Source organism: Sus scrofa, chromosome X (genome assembly GCF_054392235.1).
Source record: "Sus scrofa isolate SSC_HxYL_T2T_F1_AM1 chromosome X, Sscrofa_HxYL_maternal_Yorkshire_Landrace_v2.0, whole genome shotgun sequence".
In the NCBI taxonomy this organism is placed as follows: Eukaryota; Metazoa; Chordata; class Mammalia; order Artiodactyla; family Suidae; genus Sus; species Sus scrofa.
This window is the reverse complement of record NC_139401.1, coordinates 37,326,419-37,340,296: the sequence shown is the minus strand read 5'-3', so window position 1 is coordinate 37,340,296 and position 13,878 is coordinate 37,326,419. Positions and strand designations below refer to the sequence as shown.

Here is a 13,878-nt window from a genome sequence, read left to right as displayed (position 1 = left end):
TTACTAATTTTAAAATAAATGTAACCATTGTTCTGCTAATGTTTACTTGATTTGGTAGATGTATACTGTCTGGTCTATAAACCAAAGTTTTTGTTTTCTTTTTTTTTTTCTTCTTTTTTCTTTTTTCACATAGTCATGGGAGAGTAGGGTGAAAGAGCCTGTACTTCAGGAGTTACAGTATAGATAGCATCTCATTTGATCCTCACAACCAACCATGAAATAGGTATATTTTTGTTTTCATAGGAGAAAGCTGTAATCGTGGGAGGTTAATTTTTCCAAGTGACAAAAAATCTGGTGAGAAGACAAATCAAACAGGTTTGTACACCATTGCATTCGCTACACTGATTTGCTATATGGTGATGCACGAATATGTGCAAATAACCTCTTCAGTGGGCACTCAATCAATAATGCAGAATCTAGATGGACACTAAGCCACCCCATGTGATCCACACAAGCGCAAGTCTCAGCTCTTTATGACCCATCCTTCGTTTCCAGAGATGTCAGAGGCAGTAGGGAAAAGCCTCCAATCGCAGGATGGGGGGGTGGGGGCGGGGAGGAGGGCGTAGGAAGGCGTGGCCATAGCGACGCAAAGGCGGGGCCTGCGTGGGGAACGCCCCAGGGCATAAACGGGGGCGTGGCCTCACCAGGCCAGTACCCGGCCTCTGAGCTCGGCCCGCCCGTCGCTCCGCCCCCTGGGAGAGCCGGCGCCACCATGGAGGAGTACCACCGCCCCTGCGATGAGGTACCGCCCCTCCGCCGCCCGCCAGCGACCCCCGCCCCCGCCCGCCTTGGCATATTGTCTCGGCCGGGTGGTCTCCCTGCGCCCGGCGCCCCCGAGAGAGTTGGGGTGCGGCGTCCTCCGAGCCCGGGTTCTCTCCTCCGGGCCGGGGATCCGCCCGGCCCGTCCCCGGCTACCCCACTAGAGGCCCTGAGGGTGGACAGAAAGTCGGGGTTGCGGGGGGTGGGGGGATGGGGGGGGCAGCTGGGAGCGCTGGGGCCCTTCAGTGGGGTCGTGAGGAGGGGTGGAAGGCCTGACTCGGGGTGCATGGGGTGAGGATGAGGAGGCGGGAGCCGCCCGTGTGCAGGGCGGGCCTTGGAAACCGGTCTTCCCGGGCTGCCTCCTCCTCCCCTTGGTGTCCCCAAAGCAGGGGCTGCATCCCCGCCAAGCGAGGCCCAGGTGACAGAGCCGCTCTAGCTGCCGGACACTCTGGCCTGGGTGATTTGGAAGGAGGTGCTTTATGGATTAGGAGCCCTTACTGACTCGGTCTTCCCAAAACCTCACCAGAGACCCGCGATGTCAGTTGTCATCTTCCTGTTACTGATGGGGGACTTTGAGTTTCATGGCCGCCAAGTGATTTACCCAAAGTTAGAACTGCCAGGAGTGACAGATGCTCCACTGGAACCCAGACCTCTGACTACACAACTACAGCTCAGGCTTCACTTTAACCAGGAGGAGGATGAGGCCTGTTGGATCCCAGCATAACCTGTGACAGGGCAGAATAGACAAAGACATCGGCTGTCCATTGGTAGCCACAGGTGAATGGTGCGGTGAAATAAAAGTAGGCAGGCACGTGGCGGAGGTGCAGCGTAAAGTGGTGTTTTAGACCCCTGGAAGAGGCTTCTAGACCCTTCATTTTTTGGATGTGGGCTTCCGCAGAAGCTAAGACCACATTGAAATTCATTGCTTAATTTATTTTTAAAATTATTTTTAATGTAATTTTTACATTATATTGGCGTACAATTGATGTTGTGTTAGTTTCAGGTGTACAGCAAAGTGATTCAGTTATACATATATTGATTCTTTTCCAGATTCTTTCCCCATTTAGGTTATTACGGAGTAGAGTTCCCTGTGCTATACAGCAGGTCCTTGTTGATTATCTATTTTACACATAGTAGCGTGTATATTATCCCTCCCCCTCAGCCTCCCCTTTGATAACCATAAGATTATTTTCAAAGTCTGTGAGTCTGTTTCTGTTTTCTAAATAAGTTAAAAAAAAAAAAAACACAAGTACATTCTGAAAATAAGTATCATCTTGAGTACAGATTTAAAATGTTTTCAACTCCTTTGATGACGCCTGATAATTCCCCAACAACAAAGGACTAAAAATACCCTAAACAATCCCGGATATCATGAAAGCAGGTCTCACAACTGACCCTATGAAAATGCTCATTTTACCTTCAAACGAGGTCCTTATCTATTTTTAAAAGAGGTCTACAAATTAAATGAAGTCCATTTCACTTCGATTTGGAAGGTCACCAGATAATCAGGTTCTACTGGGTGGCCATGGTAACACATGTAACTGTAGTTCTCTTTAAATAGGGGCTACTGGAGTATAGAACCCTTTTAGGAGTCAGGAGACTAGTGTTTGTTGGGGGTTATGCCTAAGGATGAAATGGTTTGTGCTTCAATTTCTAAAATTAGAATACTTTACCACTAACCTTGAAGTGTGTATGCCACCTGCATCATAGAAGTAAAAAGTAAAAATAAATGCCCCTAAATACCTATATTTAAAGAGAACTACAGTTACATGTGTTACCATGGCCACCCAGTAGAACCTGATTATCTGGTGACCTTCCAAATCGAAGTGAAATGGACTTCATTTAACTTGTAGACCTCTTTTAAAAATAGATAAGTGGGGGAAAAAATGTAATTGTAATGTATACATGTAAGGATAACCTGACCCCCTTGCTGTACAGTGGGAAAATTAAAAAAATATATTAAAAAAAATAGATAAGGACCTCGTCTGAAGGTAAAATGAGCATTTTCATAGGGTCAGTTGTGAGACCTGCTTTCATGATATCCCGGATTGTTTAGGGTATTTTTAGTCCTTTGTTGTTGGGGAAATATCAGGCGTCATCAAAGGAGTTGAAAACATTTTAAATCTGTACTCAAGATGATACTTATTTTCAGAATGTACTTTTTTAAAAACTATTTTGTTGTACAACGGGATTTACAAACATGCGGATGTCATAATGCATCTAAAAACGTCTCCTGAGTAACAAATCCTGCATTACCTGAAGTGTTTTGGTTTAGATTGCAATCTTACCACATAGCCTAGTTCCTGACTCTGGGACATTTTTTTTGGTACTTAATAGTTGCTCTTAACTCAAGATTGTATCAAGCCCCTCTGCAGGAAAGACTATGTTGCCAGACCTATTATATTGTATTAAAGTGGCATTAATTTGGAACAGTCAAGTATTTTCATAACCTTTAATTCAGAAAAGCCGCTCCCCCCCTAGCATTAGTTAAAAACAAAATTGAAAACTCTCTATTCAGCCTTCTTTTCTCACGGTCCCCCTCATTCTCACTTAGCTGCAACCATTTCCTGTGTGCTGATAATGCAGCCTTACATCCACCTCCTGCCATTTCCTGAGGTTTATAGTGTAGTGATCCTGAGTCTTGATTTGTTCATCAGAATCACACAGTAAAACACTAAAAAAAAAAAAAAAAAGTAGTTGCCCAGGCTCTGCCTCAGACCGAATGAATCAAAATCTCTTGCAATTTTATTATTATTATTATTATTATTTGCTTTTTAGGGTCACACCCATGACATGTAGAGGTTCCCAGGCTAGGAGTCTCATTGGAGCTGCAGCTGCCAGCCTACACCACAGCAATGCCAGATCCAAGCCGCATCTGCAACCTATACCACAGCTCACGGCAATGCTGGATCCCCGACCCACTGAGTGAGGCCAGGGATTGAACCCGCAACTTCATGGTTCCTAGTCGGATTCGTTTCCGCTGAGCCATGACGGGAACTCCTCTCTTGCAATTTTAAAAGGGATTAGAGTGGGATTAGTAGCTTCAGTAGACCTGATGCCCCTTTTCACTGCGGTCGCCTGTCACTAACACCTGTCTAGGCCAGCCTAGGGTATTGTACTGAGTAGCATCACAGCTACCAGCAAAAGGAAGTCTGTGTTGAAACCAACTTTATCTTTCGTTTTCCCCCTTTAGATTGGCTTCAATGCGGATGAAGCCCACAATATTGTTAAAGAGGTGAGTTCCATATCTTGCTCGTCTTAAAGATTGGTGTTTTGATTGAAATTTTAAAAAGCTGTGATTTGGAGTTCCCTGGTGGCCTAGCTGGTTAAGAACCCAGTGTTGTCACTGCTGTGGCTCGGGTCACTGCTGTGGTGTGGGTTTAATCCTTGGCTGGGAAACTTCTGCATGCCACCAAGTGTACCTCCCTCTCCTTCCACCCCAAAACAAAAACCCCGCTGTGTTTTGACTTTCAGTACAAAGTTAGAAACCTTAGTATTAAAGTAAGATTTTTAACATTTATTTGCTAATTCTTTGTAGGGATGCTTCTGTGTTTGTTGTGTTATATGCTGTCAGGCATCTTGGGGCTTACTCTTAAAGTGATGTTTAAGTATTGGTCTAGAAAACTGGTTTGCTCTTTTCTAAAATTGATTCTCTGTATTTTAAGTAAAACAATTTTTATTCCAGTGGACCGAATATTATTTTAAATGTTAATGATCTGCAAGTATACAGGTAAATTATATGTTTAGTATAATAAGCATATAATTACAGTGTATACATCTATATATGTCAAGTGAATAAAAGACCCTAGAAATATCTGCTTTTGATTATTGTATGCTTTTCGTTAGCCCAATATACCTTGAAAAATAATCACTTAACATCTTTTAGACACTGATACAATGTGACATCAAAATCTCCCAAAAAACATTTGAAACATGATATCTGGTTCTCATACTGGGCAAAGAGACAAGTTCTCTTTAAGAAGCAATTCTGGCAGAGAAACTTAATTATTCTAGTGGTATCACATACAGACTACACTGTGGGTAAGGTATTTATGAACACTTTTAATGGTCCTGAGTCATTTTTAACTGTGCCAAATCCTAGAAGAAAAATGAGCTGGCCCAAAAGGCAGGTTTGTACTGTGGATCTTGGCTGTTGGGGCCTGTGACCTAGCAGGCCCACCTACCTTAAGGCTTGGCTGGACTGGCTTGCCTTCTGGGAATCAAGCACGTCCTCAGTCCATCCTGAGACATCCCGAGACAGTGCCTTACCTGCCTGCGTGCTCAGGGCACAAGCTCACCCAGAACTCACCTAGGGCTGGCCTTGTACAACTAGGTTCAACCCAACGTCTAAGAGGGCTGGAGAGGCACCTGAAATCCTGCCATATCTGAATAGCTCCAAATCGTGTATTAGGAGTTCCCTTCATGGCTCAGCAGAAACGAATCTGACTAGCATCCATGGGGACAAAGGTTTGATCCCTGGCCTTGCTCGGTGGGTTAAGGATCAGGTGTTGCCGTGAGCTGTAGTGTAGGTCGCAGATGTGACTCAGATCTGGCGTTGCTGTGGCTGTGGTATAGGCCAGCGGCTGTGGCTCTGATTTGACCCCTAGCCTGGGAACCTCTGTATGCTGCAGGTGCGGCCCTAAAAAGACAAAAAACCAAACCAAACCAAAATCGCGTATTAGAACTTTGTAGCTGGGAACATTTCATTATGAAAATGGTGCAAACATGTTCGATACCTTGACAAGGCAAAAGCACAAACAAGGGCAGATGGGAGGTGGAAGAAGGGATGGGGGTCAAGGGCAGGGGTGATAACTGCCTCATTTGTCAGAGTGGGAAGTCAAGAGAGACTGTCTCTTGTAGCTGGAACATGGAGACAAGGATGCTGAGGTATGGGAGGAGTCTTTTAAATAGTACTTTCTTCTTTACCCATGTTCTGAGCCAAACGAGAAGTCCAAAGAGTCTATAGAAAGAGAACAAAATATCACCTGTTACTGATACAGACTGCGTTGGAAATTGGAGCTTGTTTTGCTAACTCCATACCTGCTCAGTTCAGACCTTGAAAGAGGCAGCCAAGGGAAAGTTTGAGTCAGCAGAGAGAAACGCCTAGACAGGCTGGTGCCTTTCATTGGTCTGGGTGGAGCAGGAAGGAGAAACCAAATACCCAAGTCCAAGGCATTTGGGAGATCGGCTTTTCTAGACGAGAAGGGTGAAAAAAACGGGTGTCACCCACCAGCCAGTAACTCACCACCTCCCTGGGGAGGAATAGTTAACAGGTGGGCCAAGAGGCCAGGAGAATAGGGAAAAATCCTCTGTGTGGGAGGAAACATGCAGAGTAGAAAAGAAACTTGCTCCTAATGGTATAAATATATTGAAGTAAAAATGGTGAATTCACTGTTTGAAATGAAGTAGGGGGTAGGAGTGGCAGGTGGTCTCAGGGAACTAAATTTTCATCTATCATTACAGCACTAGGGATGTTGTTTATAATTCATAAATCGAGAAATAGCGATATAGGAGTTCCCGTTGTGGCTCAGTGGTTAACAAACCTGACTAGTATCCATGAGGATGTGGGTTTGATCCCTGGCCTCGATCAGTGGGTTAAGGACCCGGCATTGCCGTGAGCTGTGGTGTAGGTCTCAGATACGGCTTGGATCTGGCGTTGCTTCACCTGTGGTGTAGGCTGGCAGCTACAGCCCTGATTCAACCCCTAGGCTGGAAACCTCCATATGCCGTGGGTACAGCCCTAAAAAGACAAAAAGACCACACACAAAAAAGAAATAGCAATATAAACATTATTGGAAGATATTTAAGTGACCCTTAAAAGATAAAAAACAGTGGTACCGTAAAGGTGTTTTCTCTGGGGATGGAGTCTGGGGATGGGAAAGGATGGGGAGGGGATTCTTGCTTTTCATTGTAAGCTCTTGGATTTTTAAACCCATGTGCAGGTATTAACTTGGGTGGTTTATTTAATTAAAAGAGCCATGCTTCTTAAAATGCAATGCACCTACTTGGCGGTGGCTAGGTGGTCCTAGAAGCCACTTGGGTGTATGTTAGAGCATCAATTTTACCTCCATACTTGCAAGAGGGAGTTAAGTAATATAATTTAATGGCATTTTAAAATAAAACTGATACATTATGGAGTCAAAAGCAAGCTTTGACATTTTCATATGAAATATGAGACTTCAAAGACATCTCAGGTTTGCCACAGGTGGCTCTCAGCTACCCGTCTGTCCTCTTCCTGCACCGTCTCTTCCCAGGAGCCAGCTCTCTTGCCCTTGAGGCATTAGAAATGCTGGAGAGAGAACTATTTGAAAACATTTCAGCACTCCCGAGATAATTATACAATTTCAGCAGGCATTTCTGTTTTCCTTATCTTTTCCTGATCTTATTTTCTTAAAGCCTTTATGCTAATATATTTTTCCTACTGAAGTCTTAGAGTCACTCACTTATCAGCGATATGCATATATTTTATTTATTGTCAGTAATGGAAATTGCTTGCGAACAAATTTGCATATAAAAAGTGAGTTACAAATGGAATTAACTTGGGGCTTAATCTAAACTATATTTGATTCAGGATGACCAGAGAATATATCAAAGCCAATATTACTTTGACAACAAACATGTGTGGAGTGCCTGCTACATGCCCTGGGTTTGGCCCTGAGAATACCGAGCAGGTCAAGGACCTCATTAGCTAGTGGGCCTCCTAGCTAATGGTAATGAAGAAGTCTAAATGTTAATTAATAGTAATTAGCAGGGCCATTTACAGTGGGATCCACAGGCTCCTGATGTTTCTGTTGTTTGGAGCAGAACCTGAAGCAGTCCTGATGGATAAACTGAAAAGAAAACAAGGGCTTAGACTTTGCCATTAAGGAACTGAGGTCTAGGGAGAGGAAGAGGTTTTCCAAAGGCATCAGCTTGGGAATGGTACAGCCAGAATTACAAGCCTGGCCTCTGACCCTTGGGCCACTCACCCTCCTAACTCTTCATGTTACCGAACATTCTAGAATAATTTGAGCCATGTTACTTTCTTCAACCCCTCTAAATTTAACTCTTTTTACATTTTATGATTAGTGAAGATTTATACCATCCACCTTAAAATTCCGTATTTATTAGTGCCTTTATTAATCTTTACTGTAGTCCAATTACAGTAAATGAAAGCTGCATGCATGTGCGTGTGTGCGCGTGCACGCCTGTCTTATTAAGCTAGACGCTGTAAATGCATTGAGTGAGTGCTTAACTCTCCAAGTCCTATCACTTGAATAAAAAATAAGAGCAGCAAAATAAGTCAGAGAAAGAAAAATACTGAATGGTCGTATATGTGGAATCTTAAAAAAAAATTAGAAAAAAAAACTCCACAGAGAGTAGAATGGTGTTTGCCATGGGGTTGAAAATGTTGGTCAAAGGCTACCAACTTATATAAGTCGAATAAGTTCCGGGGATCTAACGCACACCATGGACTATAGTGAACAACTCTGGGTTGTATACGTGAAGGTTGCTGAAGGTAGATCTTAAATGTTCTTAACACACACACACACACACACGCAACACACCCACACACAAGCAAGGTAACTATGAGGAGGTGAATAGGTTGACTAACCTTATTGAGGCAGTCATTTCACAATGTAATGTGTCAAATCATCATATTGTATACCTTAAACTTATGCAATGTTATATGTCAATTATATCTCAATAAAACTAGAAAAAAATAACAGCAGCAATCATGATAATGATGATGATAACAATATCTGTCACTACTTCTGTGCTTACTCTGTGGCAGGCACTATGTTTGAGCCTTCCTTTTTTTTTTTTTTTTTTTTGTCTTTTTCAGGGCCGCACCCGCGGCATATGGAGGTTCCCAGGCTAGGGGTCGAATCAGAGCTGAAGCTGCTGGCCTACACCACAGCCACAGCAACGAGGGATCCGAGCCGAGTCTGTGACCTACACCACAGCTCACGGCAATGCTGGATCCTTAATCCACTGAGCAAGGCCAGGGATCGAACCCACAACCTCTTGGTTCTTAGATTCGTTAACCACTGAGCCACGACGGGAACTCCCTGTTTGAGCATTCCTTATCTGACCCTGTCCTCACAACAGCTTAAGAAGCTGTTATCCTTACTTTAAGGATTAGGAAAATAGGGGCTTCAAGAGATGAAATCACTTGCAAAAGGTCACACAGGGGTGGCAGAGGTGATATGAAACCAGGGCTCTTAATCACATATCAGAAATGGATGCAAGTAAGCACTGTGGAAAATTTTTTTGCTTTTTTTTAGGGCTGCACCCACGGCATATGGAGGTTCCCAGGCTAGGGATAGAATCGGAGCTGCAGCTGCTGGCCTACGCCAGAGCCACAGCAACGCTGGATCCTTAACCCACTGAGTGAGGCCAGGGATAGAACCCGCATCCTCATGGATGCTCATCGGGTTTGTCAACCGTTGAGCCAGGACGGGAACTCCCTACTGTGGAATAATATTGAACTTGCTCTTTTTTATACTGAAAAGTAGCATTTGTTGATGATTTACTTTCAGTGGCTGGTGGCTTGTTGTTTTTTAACTAAATAGTTACATAATATGAATAAGGATATAATCATTGAATATGAGAAGTATATTTTAAAATTGGTCTCGGAGTTCCCGTCGTGGCTCAGTGGTTAATGAATCCGACTAAGAACCATGAGGTTGCAGGTTCAATCCCTGGCCTTGCTCAGTGGGTTAAGGATCGCCTTGCCATGAGCTGTGGTGTAGGTCACAGATGCAGCTCGGATCCCACATTGCTGTGGCTGTGGTATAGGCTGATGGCTACAGCTCCGATTCGACCCCTAACCTGGGAACCTCCATATGCTGCAGAAGCAGCCCTAGAAATGCAAAAAAAAAAAAAAAAAGACCAAAAAAAAAAAAAATTTTGGTCTCAACCTTTGTTTCTTAGCATCTGACACCTAGTTCAAATCCCAGCCATGTCAAAGCCATTCCCTTTTCCAACTGATACCACCCTTTTAAAATCTCTACCCCTCGTAATCCTTTTATGACATGAACTTATCACCCTTGATTAGTCTTCCTTGTGTTATAAAGTTCTTTGCAGTAGAGCCTATGTCACATTTATCTTTTTTTTTCTTTTCTTTTCTGCCGGCACCTGTGGCATATGGAAGTTCCCAGGCCAGGGATCTAATCCAACCTGCATCTGCGACCTGTGCCACAGCTGTGGAAACACCAGATCCTTAACCCACTGTACTGCGCTGGGGATTGAACCCATGCCACGACAGAGACACCACTGGATCCTTAACCCTCTGCGCCACAGCAGGAACTCCACTTTTATCTTTATGTGACCCATAATATCTCATAGAGTAAGATAATGCATACTGAAATGCTTTGAAAATTCTCCAACAGTTAGAATGCTTAATATTTATCAGATGCATATTTTCTAAGATGTTTTCTTGGGTTATAAATGCAGTTTATGTTTTGAATAAGTTTTTGCTGCAATATGTGTATAATCTGTTTAACTGTCCTCTGCCCTTTTAGTGTATAGATGGGGTCTTGGGAGGTGAAGATTATAATCAGAATAACATCAACCAATGGACCGCAAGCATAGTGGAACAATCCTTAACACATCTGGTTAAGCTGGGAAAAGCTTATAAATATATTGGTAAGTATGGGTGTCCTTCCTCACTTGTTCACTCACCTATGACCTTGTGGTTTTCTCAGAATTGAAAGAATGTAAATGAAAGACAAGTTGGATACTAATAGGCTATGAAGGACTTTGGACTTATCCATCCAAAAATAATCTGTGCTCTCCTAGACGATGAGATCTTCTGCTACTCAAAAGCATTTTGTGCTCCTGCCAACCACCTCCTTGTCCTTGGTATCATTTTTTACATTTGCATCCGTGGCATCATCTTTTAGTTCTGCATCAGTCATCGTGCTGAAACTCCCTTAGCCCTACTGTCTTCCTTTCAGTAACGCCATGCCTCCTTACATGCAGGACTCTGAGGTGCCATGCAATAATTGTAAACTGGAATCTTTTCTTCATTTCTGTGTCTGAATTATGCCCATGGGACCAGGCACATCATTTGGCCCAGATTTTTTCCTGCAGTGCAATCACTGTTGCTTATAGCGCTGGGTGGCAGACTGGATCCAGTGGGGTTAAAATCGTGGTTGGTAGATAATCAAGATGAAAGACTTTTTCAATCCATTTGCTGGATGCTTTGTTTTTGGTTATTTTTATAGCTTTTAGAGCACTGAACGCAAACACTTAGATATCCTTTCCTTTGTAAGTGTCCTCACTCTGCAACTTTATTTTTAGTGACCTGTGCAGTGGTCCAGAGGAGTGCATATGGCTTTCACACAGCCAGCTCATGTTTTTGGGACACCACATCTGATGGTAAGAGACTAAGCTGATTCGCACAAGATCGAACTTCTAACAAAGTCACATAACGTCCTTGTTATCAAATCCTTATTGATCTCTAATTAAATTTCCACAAGACTTTATCGACAGAATTGCTTTGTACCTAGTAACAAGCATGCTTTCAGACAAAGAGGAAACGTAAAGATTACACAGATTGCAGGAAATGTGCTACTAAAACCTATGAAAAAGATATATATATTTCCTGGTAACTTTGATGTTTCACTGGCATTTCAAAGACCTTCTTTTTGTGTGTTTTCAGGCACCTGTACTGTAAGATGGGAGAACCGAACCATGAACTGTATCGTCAATGTCTTTGCCATTGCTATTGTCCTGTAACAGGCAAAAAAATGTTTGGCCAAAGCCATTAACTTAAGAATTTGTCAGTGTATCCTTTCTAAAAAGAGTAACAGTTACTTATTCATGTGCTAGATGACAAGTGCAATATGCTTCAAAAGTATCAACAAAAACCGAATAGTGCAAGCAAGCAATCTCATAGGAAGCTGGTGGGTTATTTCATAGTCTACACAGCATCGTTTAAATAGGAAAACCTTAACATTAGCAAAAAAAAAAAAAAAATACAGAAATATGGCATGCCGTAAAAATACAATCTTACATTTACACCAGCTTTTCACTAACAGTATGTACCTAAGGAGATGGGGGAAATCCATTCAGATAATTAAATTCTCTTTCAACTCAAAAAGGTCACAGGGATAAATACATGAACAGAAAAGCTGCAAAGATAAATGTGGAGAAAGTGCTAAGCATTAGTTAACACTTCTCAGTTTTTTATTTCTTCTCCTCAGTTGCACATGCGGATTCAGTGGAAAGTAATTCGGTTCTTTTGTTTTTTCCCTCTCAACAGATATTACAGTGGCAACAATTATTGTTTACTTTTTCTGAGAATCGTTCAGTCGGTTTTTCAAATTTCAAATTCTTGGATTTACATTTGAGGGCAAATTAAATCTGGTAACCTGAATTTCCTAGGTAAACAAAATTAGTTACAGTATATGATGAAAAGTATATGACTGTAACAGCTGCCTTACAGTTCATTCCATGTGGAACAAGCATTTATTGAATGTCTGTTATGAGCAATTGCTCTGCTAATTTTAGTTATCAATATGCTATTCAAATTATGAGTTTCTTCTGGTACCTGTTCAGTTGGACAACTAACATTTATATTTGGGAAAGAAAGAAAAAAGAGTTGTTTTACAAGAGAGGAAAAAAGTGAATCTGGTTATCCAGGTAGAAGTAAGCAAATGAAAAGCATTTACTGCTGACAGAGAATGGTAGATAGAAGTTTAAGAATTGCTCTTAGCACGCAAAAAAAAAAAATGCATAACATATGCAATTCTTAGTTAAAGGCCTTATTAGCAGTCTAATATACAAGTAGTTAAGTTTTGTCATTGCTTTAGTTACAGTCATCTGTAAATAATTTTCAATACTTACTATGCGGGGTTCAAATTGAAACAAAGTGTAAATTACAAGTATACAATCATTAGCAGGTTATTGACTATCTCAGGGCTTATGAAATATAGTTAAATTCATTAAGACAATAAAAGATTTAAAAATTAGGGTACACAGCTGGCCACCAAATGCGAAGTCAATCTGCTATTTAACCTTCAAAACAAAATCAGTTTTGCCTATACCGCTAACACTAATACACAGAGGGAGTGGAACCAAGCTTCACTGAATTCTGGAGGGAGAGAAAGGCTTAGTATTGACAATGTTAAGATGGTATTCTTGTAGGCCTATTATGTGCATGTTTGATATTTTGCTGAGTAACCATAAGTGTTCAATGTTTAAGAAGAAGATTAAGGAAATACAAGCATAGAGTTTAATGCAGTGATCTCCGTTTTGGGCACGTCAGAAATTTTCAGGCATTACCTGTATGTTACTTTACGCTGCTGGCTTTTGTGCCCTTAAAGATGGTAATAGTGACCAAATTATCTGTGCAGTTAAGACTCGCTTTTGATTATTGCTATTGAAGTCTGATTTTAAAAGAATGATAATCAAAATACCTCGTGAACTTGCTCTCTGCTCCGTTTCTAGTCAAAATCTAATAAAGATTATCTTTCTGCACTGCACTGCTTCTGGATGATCAGTGAATAAAGAAATGGCGCTGTCTTTAAGAAATTCTAAATCAGAGGGGTGAGAAAGAGAAATGAATGTCAGACCACATAGACAAATGCAGAATAAATACCATCAAAATAGCAACTTGAACCCGGTATTCACCATTACAACATAAATAACAGCTCCTATTTTATGCCTTTTATTTTATGATTTTTAACAAAATTTTATTTTAAAAAGCAGTGTAAAATATAGTCTGTAACCGTTTATTAGCTTTTAATGACTATTTTTGGCAAGAAACTTGGCCTATTTGTCAACTTGCAATTGAGTTGTTGCTGGTTTTTTTTTTTTAATTAAGGACTTTAAGTATGTAAAATTAGGGTGTTCAGATGTAAGTACCAACTTGGAATATTTTAAAGCTATAATTTTATGTTTGTAAAGTAGCAGTATACAGCCCTAAATGATGGCAACATCTCATTACATTTTCTCTGGTAAAAAGGACTTTTTTGCTCCTCTTTCCGAGTTGGGTGTTATCTAATTATGCGTCACTAAAAGCACTTTCATCACCTACTGTCATCATCACATTTTTAAGGGAATTTTACGATGCTGAGGATTATATTTTCAAGCTTCGAGTAAAAATCCTTGTCTATCCTTGATAACAGT

The 13,878-nt window shown here is 41.5% G+C and overlaps 1 protein-coding gene and 1 long non-coding RNA gene across 2 annotated transcripts in view; one reads left to right on the top strand and one right to left on the bottom strand.

The window, feature by feature from the left end:
- The first annotated feature begins 687 nt into the window (after window positions 1-687).
- On the top strand, window positions 688-13,232 carry DYNLT3 (dynein light chain Tctex-type 3). The gene is made up of 5 exons (XM_003135008.5): window positions 688-742; window positions 3,953-3,994; window positions 10,266-10,389; window positions 11,047-11,124; window positions 11,408-13,232. The coding sequence occupies exons 1-5, from the start codon at window positions 713-715 to the stop codon at window positions 11,482-11,484; spliced, it is 351 nt and encodes a 116-aa protein (XP_003135056.1). The 5' UTR covers window positions 688-712; the 3' UTR covers window positions 11,485-13,232.
- The window catches only part of LOC146394544 (uncharacterized), a 32,360-nt gene continuing 24,115 nt past the window's right edge, over window positions 5,634-13,878 (bottom strand). Inside the window, exon 3 of the long non-coding RNA XR_014835273.1 lies at window positions 5,634-5,719. This is a non-coding gene — a long non-coding RNA (uncharacterized LOC146394544). The remainder of the gene's footprint in view (window positions 5,720-13,878) is intronic.